Genomic DNA, 16637 nt, shown 5'->3' on the forward strand with positions numbered 1-16637 from the left:
AGCACTACAAAAAAGGGGTAGGATTTTAACGTACTTCAACAAAGTAGACATGCGAAAACATGTGTGTAGCGTGGTTGGCTCATGGTTTTGCTTTGCTTGGTAGGCGGCACACCTAGCAGCGATATTAGTTCGATAGTAATATTAGTTCATGAACACGACGATGTGCAACGCACAGCGCGAGAGAGTGTTGTTTAACGCGATACGTAATCGGCTGCGACAGTAGCGAAAAAGTCAAATTCTTTGTAAATGCTCGTTTCCTGCAGCAAAATTAATCTAAAATGAATTCTGGGCGAAACAACAGGTTCAACGTTGCGGTCTTGCATGCGCGTTTTCCAAAGGCTATGAAGTCCAATCAGAAGAATCATAGTCAGATTGGGAAACATGTAGGAATTTAGGAGAAAATATTCCTATAGCGTCCTCTGCAACACATCCCAAAACAAAATCGCGCCTTTGCCGGATTGGTTTCCTCTCCTGATGCGTTGTATATCCTTGCGGATCTTTTAGTTTTGTTGTGTTTTCTATCATGTTTGTGCCACGTAGTGCATACCTAGGTGCTCTGTGAATAGTTCTTTTTTGTGTATATACACACTCATATATATATGTATATATATCCTTTCTGTACATAACCATGTAGAATAAATACCATGAAAGAAAAAAAAATGCAGCAGTAGCATAGTGCTTTCGTGCATTGGCCAGCAAAGCTAATCTGTTTGCGCCGCCACGGGTTCGAATCCCAGTCGCAGCAATATTTTGGCAATGGTTTGGCCAAGGTTGCCCCCAAAGTCAAGCTTCACCCAAACTCGGTGAGCCGGTTAGACACCGTGATGTAGTGATTTCGCAATGGTATTATTTGTGAAATAATGACGCAATTAAAGCTGAATCTAACTCGGGTAGCCAGCTCTGTCCCTATTTTACGTGCTTTAACATCAACGCATGCGAGCAGTGTAAAAAGGGTGTTCCAGCTACCCGGTGCTCTTGGACATACACCCCACAGCAATGACCCTTCCGCCACCAACCATGCAAGAAATTACCTCGCGTCCTCGCGGAAAAAATAAAAATCCAGGTTATGTTCCTGCTTTTGAGCCCCTTAGTCTTCCTCGGCCACTTCGTGTTCTTCCCAGCTTCTTTGGGCATCAAGGGTGGCCGCTTCCCCTGCCTACTTAACCGTGCATTGTATTGATAAGCCGTACGCAGCTAAAAGGAGCTGCTCGCTATCTCAACCTCGGCAAGCAAGCTCTGCCTGGAGCACGGTTCCACGGGTTAGTCTTCAAAATACAGCCGGAACAACGTTCCGGACACATGTATGCGGCACGCTGTCCTATTTAACAATTTTTAAAGCCAAGTGAAACATTGTTCCACATATTTTCAGATTCATGTATGCGGAACAGGGTTCCACTTATTTCCATGAAATTTTTAAAAGGTTCCACTTAATTTTCAGTTACCACCTGGGACCAATATGGAACCAGATTTAGTGTAGTGTACATCAAGTCATGACGATCTTTATAGTAACCCAGGTGAGCTCTCCATCCAGGATATACGCAGGTGAGCGGAATAAACAAGGTACAGATGCCACGGCCGTAACCTCGGTAGATGCGTATTGCGCACTATACGAAACATGCACTGCAAGATACAAAGAAGTCCCGGCTCCCAGAGGGAACACACAGGAAAATAGAAAGTAAAACACAGGTCCAAGCTTCGTTTTTTTCATGACAGTTGTAGTTCGCTTTATTGTTCTCACACACTCTGCAACCGTTCAGAAGATTCGTCCATCTTTCGTCTCTCTCTTTTGAGAACAATAGTGTGTGCGTATATGCAGGTGGATTTATGTACAGCGATGCCATCCTGTGGAGGCGCGCGTGTGGAAACAATGGTTTCACTTTGCAGCACGGACTCACACTCGCAGAAGACTCACGCTCATCACGCAGCCACATAAAACGCACATGTTACATGCGTGTAAACATGCGTACACAAAAGAAAACCGACCACACGAACAAGGTTAAGTCAGGAAACCTTCTTTGGTAAGACACATAGATGCGTTGAACGCTACACCCGGTATATTGTACACCACGCCCTATACCATGTACGTAGAGTGTACTGCACACAACTGTCCATCCATCGGGCAACTCATTAGCGAACATCGTACTCGTTTTTATTTTTTTGTTCGATGCTTATTTGCCGTTAAAAATCGACTCATGCCGCGAGATCGCTTAAGACGATTCCCGCGGCCCTGTCGCGGCATAGCTTGCGTTGAGAGTAACGTATATATAGCACAAGAAAAATATTATCCAGCAAGTCTATGAACGAGTTCAATGCGAGCATAGTTGGCACTACAGCATACCATTTCTGTGACGCAGGTTGCATGAACACTGAAAATTCGCCCTGCTTTGTTTATTAATTTCCCGTGCGTCTTTCTCGCAATGCTTTTTCGTTGCAAGTTGATGTCGTAAAAGAAAAAAAAAGTTTGCGTCGCTAGTTCGAATTTAAAGCTTCCCGATGACCAGGCCTACACGGATCCGAAAGCGAGACAACGCGAGAACATAAAAACCCTTAAAACTAAAAGGCAATTCAGTAACTGAGATTTCAAGAGCCCGAATAAAATTAAACCACTGCTACTGTCACCGGACGACTGACAGAACGAAATCGAGATAGTGCAATACCTCGCTAGTTCGCTGTCTAATACCAGTATCACACGGGCAGTTTAAATAAGCAGTCGAATCGAGGGCTGTCAGAAATATGAGTCGAACTTGAAGGAGTTCTGCCGCCGCTACACTGCAAACTCAGTTGCCATTCACAGGTTCCACAATATTACACCAAGCACTTTACACACTACCGTCGCTATCTGCTTCGTTGCATTATGCGATATCGAATATCCGCCAGATAAATTATGCGGCTCTTCTCAGAACTGAAAGCAGTCGTCATACCGACTATTTTGGCAGATATTGATAGGTCTCCGCAAAAGCAATATGTGAGCAACGCGAATTTAGTCTTCGTGCCCCTACCAGCGTGCATCTGGTGAAATAAAACGATTTGATTTCATCTGAAACTCTACTACACAAGGGCAGAAACCATAAGTATCCGCAAGTTAAAGGAGTATAGAGACCAAATTATTGCTGGTGTGTTTTGCTCTTTAAAATGATGCTTTAGACATTGGTATACATGAATTTCCCCGTGGTGTTCTTCTACGGCCGCTAAATAATGATAATTGTATTTCTCATAGTTATGTTTTCGGTTTCGGTTCCAACAATCAAGTGATGGTTGCGACGTGTAAGTTGTGTTTAGGTGACGTGAGGCATGAAAATAACTAATATAATCGCTCGCACATAGTTTTCATCCCCTGTAATACTTAAGCCAGCCGTCTCCAATAGTTGGAATGACAACCAACCACGTATATCATCTATTATATCCCAGTTATAAGCCACCTTACACGTGACAACCATTGGTCGGTTGATGAAACCGAAACCGAGACAGCTGGAGGGAAGAAATTCAACTTTAAATTATTTAGTGGTTGCATGCGAATACCACCTGGTGATTCATCTATTCTAATATTTTAGGCGTCATTATAGAGACGAAAACATGCAACTAAAATGAGATGTTGCAGTCCTTTAACTCTGAGAACACTTAACCAGGTCTGGCCGCATTTTGTTCGGAGAAATAAATATTCAGTAGCATCGCCTTGCGCTAAGTTTCTAGCGCACTCAACAGCAATTCCTGGGACTGTGTTGAAGAGCTTAACGAAAATAAAAAAAAAGTAGAAGAGGTCAAGCGGCGAATATTAAGCGCATTAGGCACGGGTCACTTGCTTACTTTGCTGCGCAGGCTTCTGTTACGGATTCAAATGAGATTCTCAGAAGCTCCGCACAGTCAGTGCGTCCGCAACGTGATTGGCCCCGCCCATGCCGCGCGAAACGTCAGCATTCATATTGCAATGTTTCAAGTTCTCTGTATACATATTTATATATTTATATACTATACATATATATTTATGTACATCCAGAATGTGCTACACAGCGTCCTTTCAACGTTCCTTCTTCAATTCTCTGAGGACACTGCCTACCGGAGAGGAGGAGCCGCAGCAAAAGAGAAGAGGCAGTTATTTAAAAAAAAAAAACTATTTTCAAGCCCGAGCTTGCTTCTTCTAACCAACAGAGTGCCTCAACAGCCCACACCACTGACCTATGCCATTTTGGGTCAGACGCCATGCGACGCCCAGAAATAATTATTCAAGTAGGCAACATTTTTGACTATCTTGGCCCAGAGGCAGTCTTACATACTACTATGAAGTCTTATATTTAAAAAAGAAATTTAGAAGGTTCAACTCCATATATGCAATCCTTATGAGCCAATATGGCGTCCTCCAACGAAACCCTGCTTGTCGTCACCCTCACCGACAGCGTGTACCTCCAACGAAACCCTGCTTGTCGTCACCCTCACCGACAGCGTGTACAGAAGGTAAAAACATTCCTTTCGGCGTGCGCACATAGATGGACAAGACGTAAGCAGTTTTCTCTACCAGGCTTACCAAAGAGCGCATGTACGGTTTAAATTTACTTTCCCGAATGCCCTTTCACTGTACTTTAACGTGCGGGATTCTGCGTGCAAATTTAGACAAAGTAAGGCAATTTTAAGGCGACATCTTGACTGGGTGAGTAAATAGAGCCAGAAATCAATGAAATTGAGAGCAGCTAATGAAAGTGTCGGTTTCACGAATTCAAAATGTGTTTGGTTTCAACCAAACCAAAATTTGTTTATGCAGAATGTGTTTACTCGTCTGCAGCAGCGACAATGAAGGCGTCGCGACGAATAATGATTATTTCACGCCAGATGCACATGTAGAACTACATCCACGCAATGCTATATCATCTAAAAATCTAATTATTTCAATTGTGAGATTTTGCTGCAGGCACAGTCGTACTACACCATAAGGGATACGTTAAGGACCTCCACACGATTGCCTTTGCTGGACTTCATACGCACGTACATCCATGAACGCTCCCATGAATGCACATATATGATCACGGCTGCATCCCCAGCGGCACAGCTGATGGGACCGATATTGGAAATGTGTTGGCAAAGGCCGGTGCTACAAAAGACCAGAGTGATACCATGGATTTCCAATATTGGGCCAATTACATGCGCTGATTGGGCTGCCACCGTTTCCACGCGCTTGTGCTTCAAGCCGAAAGATGGCGCTACATAGGCGGAAAGTTGCTGCGTATACGAGTGTGATCGCACACAAACGCGCATGCGCAATTTGTATAGAGGTCATGGTTCTCGGCCGAAACTTGAATTTAGGTCATTTCTGCGTCCAGAGCAGATTTAATCGACATCTGGTTAAACCTGATTTTTACCGTAAAAATGCATCAAGGAAATGTAGAGCTCACCAGCGCAGACAACTTTCTTCTGCTGCTACATGCACGCTTAAAATAAAGATTGGACGTAGCAGCCAATGCTGGCCGCATACAAAGTGAGAGGTTTTTCAATATTCACGACATCAGGCGAAGTCGCTGTCTTCTCGAATCTGCGATGACATGAAGGGTGATGCATGGTAGTGGTGCGGCCTATAATCGGGTTACACAGCTAAATCATTCAACAATTTTCTTATGCGCCGCCAGACGAATTAACCAGAAGGACATGCCAGACTTGTAGCCTGTCCGCTCTTTGTCCAGGTTTTATCTAAAATTATCTGTGCTCTCTCGGTAACGTGGTGTTGGTAACTTGCCATCTGAAGCCCAACACGCAAAAAGAAACGAATACAGCCTCTACGCAGGCCGAACATGTAAACCTGTATTTGCACAAAAATACGCGGACTTGTGAATAGGACCCGTTGAGGCAGGTCACTAAACGCTGCCATGTCCCTCCAGCGTTATTTCAAGGGTTACATGTACATACGTTCCCGTCGCTGCGCAGCTGAGAAGCGTTGGGCGAATCCCAGAGCGACCTGAGACGGCGCTATACAGGCGGCGCACAAGCACTGCGCCAGATCAACTGAATTAGCACACACATCACGCTACATCGTCCACACGGCATCAGCAGTGCACATGTCGTCGGCACGGGCGGTAAAGTTTGACCAGCAAAGCTTTGTGGTCCGTCGACGCAGAGGGAGTGAGCTGTCACACACAAACGCAGGCACGCACACACACACGCACACGGACGCACTGAGAGACCCGTAGCCGGGCACATATATAAGCAACTCTGCATCACTGGTGTTCCATGGCACTGCAGAAGCTTGGGTGCAGCTCTGGTTTAACCTTATAAAATGCTTTTCATATTCGAGCAGCCGTACAACCACGTCTCCTGGTGTTCATATGGGAGCCATATTACAAGTAATGCCGAAGAAGAACAGTTTTCGCGCCAAAGGTAGAGGCGGAGAAAGCACAGGTATCTTACAGGAGTGACGACTACGGTTGAGTATGGCTGGAACTAGCCCTAACTAAAGTATAATTGCAGGAAAAAAGTCGTTAAAGCTGCGCTCGATTCTAATAAAATTGACAGAACGACCTTCAGAAAGGCGAAAACAGTTGCAACGAAAGCCACACGCAAAAAGAAAACGGGGGCGAAGTGCCCCATGCCTAAGAAGAGCGGGAACATGTACCAGGACGCAGTCTACAGCGAGTGGCAAATGGCGCCTATGCGCCACCACCTCATCCAGAGGATCGTCTCAGAGCTGCAGCCAACACAGTGCCTCACGATGCCAGTGACACGGAGCGATGAAGTACATAGCACACCTAAACACATTGCACGTCCACTACTAGCAGCCAGCTTTGCTGTCCTGAGCCGCCGCCATGGCAGCCGCTGCAGCAGCGGCCATCGAGTCTCTGCGTCGCTGCTCGAGTCCGTTCACAATGTTCTCGATGCTCCTCAGGTCACTTGACGTCGACCGCGACTGGAGCGGCGACGAACCCCGTTTTCTCGCCGAGGCCAACGTAGACGTCGTCGAGGACGCCGCCAACGAGACACCTACACCAACACCACTACCGGCGAAGCCGGCGCTCCTGGAACTCTCCGCGGACGAATTGCAGCCGCCGTCGTCCGAGTTGACGGGAGTGCTGGGCTTGCTGGAGCTGCCGCTGCCGCCCGGGACGGCGGACGTCGCCCCGTAGTCCGGAATGAGCGGCGGCGGCGTCGTGGAGGGAGTCTGTCGCGGGAAGGCCGTCTCCAGCGGAGACCTGGGCGCCGCGGGCGGCGAGCCGTCTTCTTCGAGGAAGCCCGCACCGGGACGGAACCGGAAGGAGGACTGCGGCGTCCCCGACGGGCTCCCGGCTCCACTGGGTATGGGGTACGGAGAGAAGCGGTGCTGCTTCAACCTGGACGCCATCTCGGAGTAGCCGGCCGGGTTGAGCAGAGGGTGGTTGGCCGCCATGAGGAACGAGAGCGCCGCCGGCGTGGTGGCCGCCGAGGGGTGGAGGCCTCCGGAGGCGGCTGCTGCTGCAGCCGCCGCTGCCGCTGCGGCCGCTCCGGGGAAGAACAGCTGCGGTAACGCCAGCCCCGGTGGGTACAGCGAGGGCGGGTAGAAGTACGGCAGCAGCGGCGAAGGCTGCGGCAGTGGCCCAGAGGTCATGCCGGGGGACAGTTTGCTCCCGCCGATTCGGTCCTGCAGGTCGGCCGCCGAGCCGGTGCTGAGCGGGGAGCGACGGTCCGAGCGGTCGTCGCGCCGGTCATCTGCGCCAGAAGGTGACGGTGGTGTCGGTGAAAGCCCGCTCAACCACCTGTCTGTGTGTGTCCACAAGTAACCCGAAACATAAGCTAAAATAAATATAAAATCAGTACAATTTGTTTTGTCCCATATGGCTATTACTGAAAGTCTGCGCAGAAACGTGTGTCCTGATAAGGCCTCCTATTCTCAATTCATGTCCGCCGCAGGACTATTATGTGCAAGCAAGGGATCAACTTTCATGGATCATGTCTTATTTTCAGGCAGAGATCCACAAATCCCTTGTTCCCCATCGGCCGCCACGGTGGCTCAGTGGCTATGGTGCTCGGCTGCTGTCCCGAAAGACGCGGGTTCGATCCCGGCCGCGGCGGCTGAATTTCTTTGGAGGAGAAATTCGAGGCCCATGTACTGTGCGATGTCAGTGCACGTTAAAGAACCCCAGGTGGTCGAAATTTCCGGAGCCCTCCACTACGGCGTCTCTCAGAGCCTTAGTCGCTTTGGGACGTTAAACCCCCTAAACCAACCAACCTTGTTCCCCATGTGTGACTGCTTTCCTAATTATATGTTTTTCACCTCTTCTCAGTGCCCTTTGTTTTTCTTTCCCCTTTCCTTTTCCTCATTCCGCTGTCTTGTCTTTGTAGCAGCAAAAAAAAAAAAAAAAAGCAGGTACAACTCTTCTCCCACTTGCAAACCTCCTCTGTGCTGGGCTTAGTAAAAGTTTACTTTTTTTTTCATCAAAAGGGACAGTCTAACGAAATGGGGGAAAAAAAAAGACTAAGCCCAGATGTGAGGAGACTAATACAAGAACTGTGTGCTACTTTGCACGTATGCATGAGGCGGCAGCTTCTTACCGGCGTCGCGTCCGGGACTTCCCCCAAGCACACCGTCCGGCCTGAGGTCCGACGCCTCGCCCACGTCTAGCTTGTCGTCCTCGTCGCTAGAGTCCTCCTGTCCGGAGACCAGCGCCGTATGGTGGAGGTTGGTGGCCGACAGGCGGCTGAGGGAGGAACCCTGGGATCCCCCGTGCAGTGACGAAGGCGCCTGCTGAAGCAGCATCGCCTGTCTCCTGTGACGAAGACGCACCGGGAACACACCCTCCTGAGAATACGCACTTCTCACAGCAAATCGCGCAACAGTCCGGAGTACAAACGAGAGGTAACAGCTGGAGGGAACTCATTAGATAGGACTAGCTTTGTTTCCGGCATCGGTGGTACGGATGTGGCGGAAAATGTGGACACTGCACAATACCCTAACTTCCAACTGTACGTCGCATACGGCGGCCACGATTCACCCCGATGTACAGGGTCAATCCCACTGCTCCGCATGGCCACGCACCTGCGGAATGCCATTGCTTCTAACCCGTTCATGAATCAATACAGAGCGGCGCATGAGAAGAAGGACCTCGACGTGGTGCTTAGTGTCATCGGCCCCTTTGCACGGGTTTGCCAACGGCTTGGTCGCAATAGTGCTCCGCGTGTGGCCAGTCCCGCGGAGCCGTGTTCCCTCTAAGTGTGATTGACCCTGTACATGACACCACACCCGACGGCATACACCGGCAGTGGTTCCAGGTGGAACTAAATATAAACGACCAGCGAAGATAATACAGGTAACACTGTCCCTTTTAGTACGCTGAGGGCGAGAGGGCGTGCATTTTTCATATAAATGTGCCCTACAGAAAGATAAACTTAAAAAAGCAACAGCAGTCGCTAACACTGGCCCACGGTCCGCAGCGTCCTGTATTACTCCGCTAGCCAATCGGAATAGCACACGAAATCAGCTTTTTAATGTTTGATCGTATTAGACATGCCAGGTATCAAAATTCTAGAGCTTATGCTTTTTTTCTTGTGATAATCTTCTCGCTTAGGTAATAAGAAAAGCTTCAACAACAGACTACTTTTTCGTCGTGGAGGAATTCTGAGTGGTTGTTCTGAATGCGGGCTGAGCTTCACTGCAGACTTCCAGGCGTATCCGACTACAGAGGAAATGTTGACATCTTTAGAGGTATTCGGCAGCAGATACAGTCATTACAGCTAGAAACACGGCACAAATAAGCGTCAGAATGGGGAACAAAGCTAACGCTTTGGTAAGGCTCATGCATACATGGAAACAAGACAACAACGAAGACAACAACGATATGGAGAAAAAAAGTACGTTTATGTATAGTTGGCCAGCACTGTCGAAAGAGCGGGAGCTTCAGCAGTGACGCCGAACACTAATAACAACCATCAGATGTGTACAAGTAAATGCGGACGCAGATATGCCCCACACGTAACAAACATACAGCGCTCCAAAAACCTAGTTTGCAGTCAAGAGTCGCAGTTATCACTGCACTTGCGTCCAAGTTGAACGAGTGTGCGGTGTATACTTTCATGCGGGCCCTTCGCAGCTGTCGGCAAAACGGCGGTCGAAGCGACACTTAGGGACGCATCGTTGCGTGAATACTAATTAGGCCTCTTCCGCCATGCGGATCATGCTGTGCACGTGGGAAGACATGCATTTCGTCGCGACTGGACTGCGGTAACGTGTACGCTCACAAATGCAAATAGAGAAGTTAGACTACAAGACCAGGAGGTCAGCGGGGACCGTTGCGAAAGGGGGGCTGGAAGGGGGAGGGAGGAGATGTGTTCATTGTAAGATCGGACCAAAAAGCATCATAATCATCACCAGCCTGACTACGCCCACTGCAGGGTAAAGGCCTCTCACATGTCTCCCCGATTAACCCGGTCCTTTGCCAGCTGCGGCTACCGTGTCCTCACAAACTTCTTAATCTCACCCGCCCACCTAACTTTCTGCCGTCCCCTGCTATGTACGCTTGCCTTCTCTTGGAATCAACTCCGTTACCCTTGAGGACCAGAGCTTATCCTGCCATCGCATTGCATGCCCTGCCGAAGCCTATTTCTTCCTCTTAATTTCGACAGTGGAAGATGGTTTGGTTTGGTTTATGGAGTTTAACGTCCCAAAGCGACACAGGCTATGAGGGGCGCCGTAGTGGAGGGCTCCGGAAATTTCGACCACCTGGGGTTCTTTAACGTGGACAGTGGAAGAAAGAATAGAGAGTGGAAGAAATAATAGAGTGGATCCAGAGGTGGATAGCTGTTTGAACTTGCTGGCATAAAGCATATATTGATGAAAGCACCAGCAAAGCCAAAGGGCAGGAAGGCAGAAAGCCCTGCGTTTTTCTCTTGCTGTCTGTGTTTTACCCCTCGTACAGCGTTGTCACTACTATAATATGTAAAGAAAGTAAGAGAAACAGAAAAGTTCAATATAGCGGTAGCTTTAGATGTCGCCAGACAGGCCGTTCGCCATGCAATAGGTATAGGCTCTGTAACCACGTTATGATGGGTCGATAAGGACAAAGATACGTCGACCGCTGAAGTGCAAACGCATTCAAAATCAAAAGAAATAATTAAAGTGGAGAATGGTGGTGGCTTGAAGGCAGTGACAGTGGTATCGATTGAAGCGTCCGGAGAGACACAGTACAGCCTTATTTAGAGCTTGCTTTTCGCGCATGGACGCTGGTTCACAAAATTGCCACCACTGCGAAATGGGGCTCTTCAGCTGACCCATGTAGAGACACCAGAAAAAGGCCCTTGTACAGGACAGTGGGAAAAAGTGAGGTATAGTTTAGAAAGTGTACGATTACAAGTTCGACAAAACGAGACTTGACCAGTCTTCAACACCAGCGCAATCTGTTTGCTTAGAAAACCTTTGTTTACAGTATGCGAGAAGCACGCAAGCTGTGCAAAATATTCCCCTACACGTCTGCCCCGTGCACACTACATATATACGAGTGACCGTAAATTGAAAGACCCATCCATACTCATGCTGCTGCCCTCACACTCAGATAGTTTCTGGGTTGCGAGTTTTATCGTCGTAATTGTTTTTATCCAAGGCTTTGCATAGGAGAAGGCAGTGACTGCATCCTCGAAAGTTGGCTCTCGACCACTTCAAAGCAGAAAACGAGAACAGAGGAGCGGCAGAAGGACGAAAGAATCAAAGCGACAGACAACAAATTCAGCACAACGTGTCATGAACGCGTCGCACTAAATGGATCTTCAATGCATGTTGAATCGCGCAACTCGAGGTTCTCTAAAGAGCTGGTTGATTTGCGTGCGGTTCTTTCGGAAGATGCGATGCGTCCTGGGCTTGTTACACGCCGACAAAAGAGCCACACTCAACCCTCCGCGTAGCGCAGGATATATAATACTCATTTCCACGGGAACGCCCTCGTTAATGGTTATATGCCCCTTTGAGTCATGAACCACGTACGTAGACACAAGGCAGCTCAGCGACGACAAGCTATAAGCGAGCGAGAGAGCGAGCGTCCGTTTTATAGCTGCGCGGGCCGGCGCCCGAAAGGGGCCACCGGCGTAGCTGCCGCTTGCTCTGGACGTGACACACACGGGCCCGCCGCTCCGAAACCAGACCGCTTATTAATAGAACCACGCATTACCGCGGCGAGAAACCGGCACGGGCTTCGAGGGAGACGAAAAGGAAGAAGTTAGGGGGCGTATGCGAGCGCGCAACGCATGCCGGCGGCCGACAACACGCGTGTGTATGCGCGCCGCCTACGCGCTGATGGCTTGAACGACGTGATGACGGCTCGAAGCACGAGGCGAGGAGGAGAAGGGCGAAGAAGAAGAATGAAGAAAAAAAAAGAAGACAGGAAGCGAGAAATAGCGAAGAGGAAAGGGGATGGACAAAAAGAGCTAGGCGCCACGCTTAACTCGGGCTCACGCAGGGCCCATCAATTCTGGCACTGCTTGATGTATGGTCCGGCCGAGCGAGCGCGCCTAATCGTCGTATAAAAGGGTTAGGGGAAGCCGCGCGCTTCCGCGTCTGACCGAGCGGTTATGAGGAGTTACAGGGAGTGCGTGTACGAAAGCAAAGCACTGTGTATAGAAATGCCCGTGTCTCGAATAGAAGCGCTGTGCCTGGTGGACTCTGGTCCGCTGAACTTCGTTCCGTTCTTATGCAGTACTTCATATCATCACAGAAAGAAAGAAAGAAGGAAAGAAAGGAAATAAAGAAAGGAAGAAGGAATGATAGGAAGCAAGAGAGAAAGAAAGAAAGGAAGAAGGGAGGAAGAAAGAGAGAGCGAGAGAAAGAAAGAAAGAAAGAAAGAAAGAAAGAAAGAAAGAAAGAAAGAAAGAAAGAAAGAAAGAAAGAAAGAAAGAAAGAAAGAAAGAAAGAAAGAAAGAAAGAAAGAAAGAAAGAAAGGAAGAAAGAAGCTCTATGAGGATCAACGTGAGTACTTGGATGAAGTCAACTCTCAGAGAAGGGCACGAGGGCTTTCAGCCAGGTGTCAATAGTCCTTCGTACTCGAAAATACAGCGAGTTCTAGACAGACTTCAGTAGCTTAGAACAGTTGGCAAAACAAGTACAGTAAATCGCACGTTTCAGGGGACCCCGCGCGTGCGGTGAAACGGAGATCCCCGCGCCGACGGCGCGACGATATAATGCGTGCTCGTGCATAATGTATACCACAGGCATGCAGAGCGTCGCGACGAATGAGGCAATCCGTGCACGTCGGCGTCGTTAGGGGGCGCCGCGCGCGCGGAGACGGACGGGCGAACGCGGGGGCGTGATTAACGGCGTGGTTTAAGCGCCCCGTGACCTTAGTTTGGTGCGCGCCAAAGCGACGCCGAACGACGGGCAAACACCGCGTATGGAAACGAAAAAAGAAACCGACGAATACCAAACGCGTACTCGGTGAAAGAAGAACGATGACCCAGAGCCGAACTTTAGGCGGAGCGAGGCGTGATTTCAATAATGTTCGCCGCTCACAGAACGCCCTAGAGATGTGCTCGGTATGCACTATACAGTGAGGCGCGGAGGAGTGCGCGGTGGGGGGCCATATGTACACCTACGCGTATACGTTAACAGCTCGTAATGAATACGTGAGAATCGTGGCAACGAAGTACGGCGGCGCTGCCGGCTAATTAACGACGCGCCGTCCTTTTCGCTAATGGGCGCGGTCGACACGTATACGTCAGCGCCCTCTCGCACTCCACTCTGGCACCGGCGACGGGAATTCTCGTCAGCCGATCGCATATTCACTAGCCCAGGGAACAGGAGCAAGCTCGCGGATTGTGCAGCTGTGCGCACATACACATATACACATATAGATGGCGCCATCGTGTATCTATGTGCAGTGTGACGCGATTTGAAAGTTATCGCATTCTTTTCGGTTGAAAGGTACCAAGAATTTTTTCTTAAATTGACCGTTGGTCTTTGTCCACAACAAACATGACAGTGAAAGACAGAGGAAACCTTCGGCTATCCAAGGCCATCTAGTCGTCACAGCGCTCTTGCAAAAAAATAAACCCTGTTAGAGCATATTAATCCGAGTGAGTTAAGCCTAAGTGATCACCTTCTAATCACCTTAGGCTATGTACAGATTCGGTCAAAAGTTCCCAGGCCACAGGGTTTGCTTTTGAGCAATATAGTTAGGTAGTTACGACACCCCTGAAGCTCAAGATATCTGCAGAGAGTTGCAAACATATCATTCTAGCCCCGCGGTGTACCCCGTGTCTGTGGACTGAACTGCACACGAACCCGCCACGGTGGCTTAGTGGTTGTGGTGCTCGGCTGCTGACCCGAAAGACGCGGGTTCGATCCCGGCCGCGGCGGTCGAATTTCGATGGAGGCGAAATTCTAGAGGCCCGTGTACTGTGCGATGTCAGCGCACGGTAAAGAACCCCAGGTGGTCGAAATTTCCGGAGCCCTTCACTACGGCGTCCCTCATAGCCTGAGTCGCTTTGGGTCGTTAAACCCCAATAAACCAAACCAAACATTCACTACGGCGTCTCTCATAGCCTGAGTCGCTTCGGGACGTTAAACCCCATAAACCAAACCAAACTGCACACGACGCAACTTTCACGCTCTTTCTCTATTTCTCTCTCTCTCTCTCTCTGTCCCCGCGTCGCGTTTAACACAAGATGGCGCTTGCGGTACTATCGCTTCAGGCGCCTCCATAATTACACTATGCATGGCTACCACGACAAAAAAAAAAAAAAGCCTTCAAATACTGAGGATATCACTTTCCGCAAGCCCGATAAATCCTTGGCTGCATCATTACCTTAGTTGGCAGCTGCAGGAGACGGAAAACTGCAGGGCGAGTGACGCGCGGGCGGGGTTAAAGCATCTCCCAGCGAGCACACGTCAAAAACGTCGCATACACAGCGCGGCCAGCGCGTTCCACAGTTCGGCACTGATCGAGTCGGGACAGCAAGCAGGAAGAGATAAGCGAGACACGCGGCCACGACAGCCGAAAAAACAGAGCGAAAGCGTCAACCTATGCCCGCTGGGCTTTCTATAAAATTGTGGAATCTAATGTGACGTGCGGGCACGTTGCTCGGCATGCTGTATATGTACACACACAAGCGCATCAAGGCAGTCCGTATCAGTCAGTCACGGGTCACGAACTTCGACAATACGATGCATTCGCTATTGCTTTGGCCACGACCGCGGCTTGCGGCAAAGCTGCAGCGGTGGATGTCGCGCAAATGGCAGCCGGAGAAGTCTGCGGGCCATTTCTTTACGTGACTTTTCGCTCCAATGATAAACTGCGAGCTTGGGCGTAGAGCGATAATTGCCGGTATATGAGCACTTGGGAAGCGTGGCTCCATTCGAACCGTCGTCGTCGTTAGGGCGGCTTTCATTTCACAGATGTTCCTGATGACGATGAGGCCCGGTGCCCTGGAGCACTTCGCGAAAGGGTGGGAAGGGTGGACAGGAGGTACAGCAAAGGAAGAGAATGAAGAAAAACGCTTACGCAAAAAAAAAAAAATAAACTGGCGTATAGCAACGGTAGTCGTCGTTTAGGCGAACGCAGCAAAGTGATGACATTATGTGGAACTGCGGCGTTGGGCCATCGTTTTACCGGGAGTCCATTTCTTCGCTTACTCTTGACACCATTCTTGATGCTATTGTAAATGCGATGCTACAAACACAGACGGTTTACTGAAGCTGTAAGGGAAATATATTATTTCGCACATGACGAAATATCCTCTTTTACGGAGCTTTCGGTACTATAAATAGAGGAGGTTATTTAAAGCATAATCTAACGCAAGACTTGACAGCACGAAAATTTTTTGAAGAGCAGTTTCTTATATCTATATCTGGCGATAAGGTGGAGTGTGTCATAAGTACTGTATTTTTTCTACTTAATTAAAGGACACAGTTCTAAATACGTGCAATGTATCCTGGCCAGCAGGTTATAGAAGAAAAGCTTCGCGCCAGCTTCGCTCAGATACAGCACACAGGAAGCGTAGAACAAGTAGTAATCTAGATCTGTGGAGAGGCAATATAAAATCGCGACGGCAGCACTGAAAGCTAACTAGTTTGCCGCCACATGTGCCAAAGTACCAGTCACGTTAGAGCACCACGAAATGCTCAAACTCAGTATCCTGGTAATACAACAGTGATCGCAGTAGGCAGACGCGCTGTACAGCAATTCAGAATCACGCTTAGCCGTTGTTACCCTTTGAACTCAAGTATCAATAGGTGCTTCATAGATGTATAAATCTTCAAAGTGGCCACCGTTAATGATTTACTCTGTGCTTCAAGGAGAAGCAGATTTTGATTTATTTGATTTGATTTATTGGGGTTTAACGTCCCAAAGCGACTCAGGCTATGAGGGACGCCGTAGTGAAGGGCTCCGGAAATTTCGACCACCTGGGGTTCTTTAACGTGCACTGACATCGCACAGTACACGGGCCTCTAGAATTTCGCCATCCAAATTCAGCCGCCGCGGCCGGGACCGAACCCGCGTCTTTCGGGACAGCAGCCGAGCGCCGTGACCACTGAGCCACCGCGGCTCAAGAAGAAGCAGAAGACAAAAACTTTTTCCATAGTTGAGGTACAATGAAGACCCTGTCCCGAAGTTTTCGCTCTAGATGTAGTTGATATCGTTGTTTTATCTGCTCGCATAACATTAGCTAAGTTCTTTTAAAATTGTGGAGCAAGCCGCATAGGATAAATT

The 16637-nt window shown here is 49.0% G+C and overlaps 1 protein-coding gene across 3 annotated transcripts in view; it reads right to left on the reverse strand.

Annotated features, from left to right (window-relative positions):
• Positions 1-1699: 1699 nt before the first annotated feature.
• Positions 1700-16637, reverse strand: part of LOC149363894 (uncharacterized) — a 109625-nt gene continuing 94687 nt past the window's right edge. Inside the window, exons 5-7 of one of the 3 annotated variants that reach the window (XR_016289129.1) lie at positions 8503-8717; positions 4399-7659; positions 1700-4352 (exon numbers count right to left, since the gene is read on the reverse strand). Coding sequence is in view for 2 of the 3 variants with exons in the window: in XM_089573871.1 (XP_089429997.1) it covers positions 6749-7659; positions 8503-8717 (1126 nt within the window). In the remaining variant the exon portion in view is untranslated. Of the gene's footprint in view, positions 7660-8502; positions 8718-16637 lie in introns of all 3 variants that reach the window. The other 2 variants (XM_089573872.1, XM_089573871.1) reach the window with 2 other exon arrangements.

The sequence above is a fragment of the Amblyomma mixtum genome, chromosome 2, assembly GCF_055824585.1.
Source record: "Amblyomma mixtum isolate Tamu chromosome 2, ASM5582458v1, whole genome shotgun sequence".
NCBI lineage: Eukaryota > Metazoa > Arthropoda > Arachnida > Ixodida > Ixodidae > Amblyomma > Amblyomma mixtum.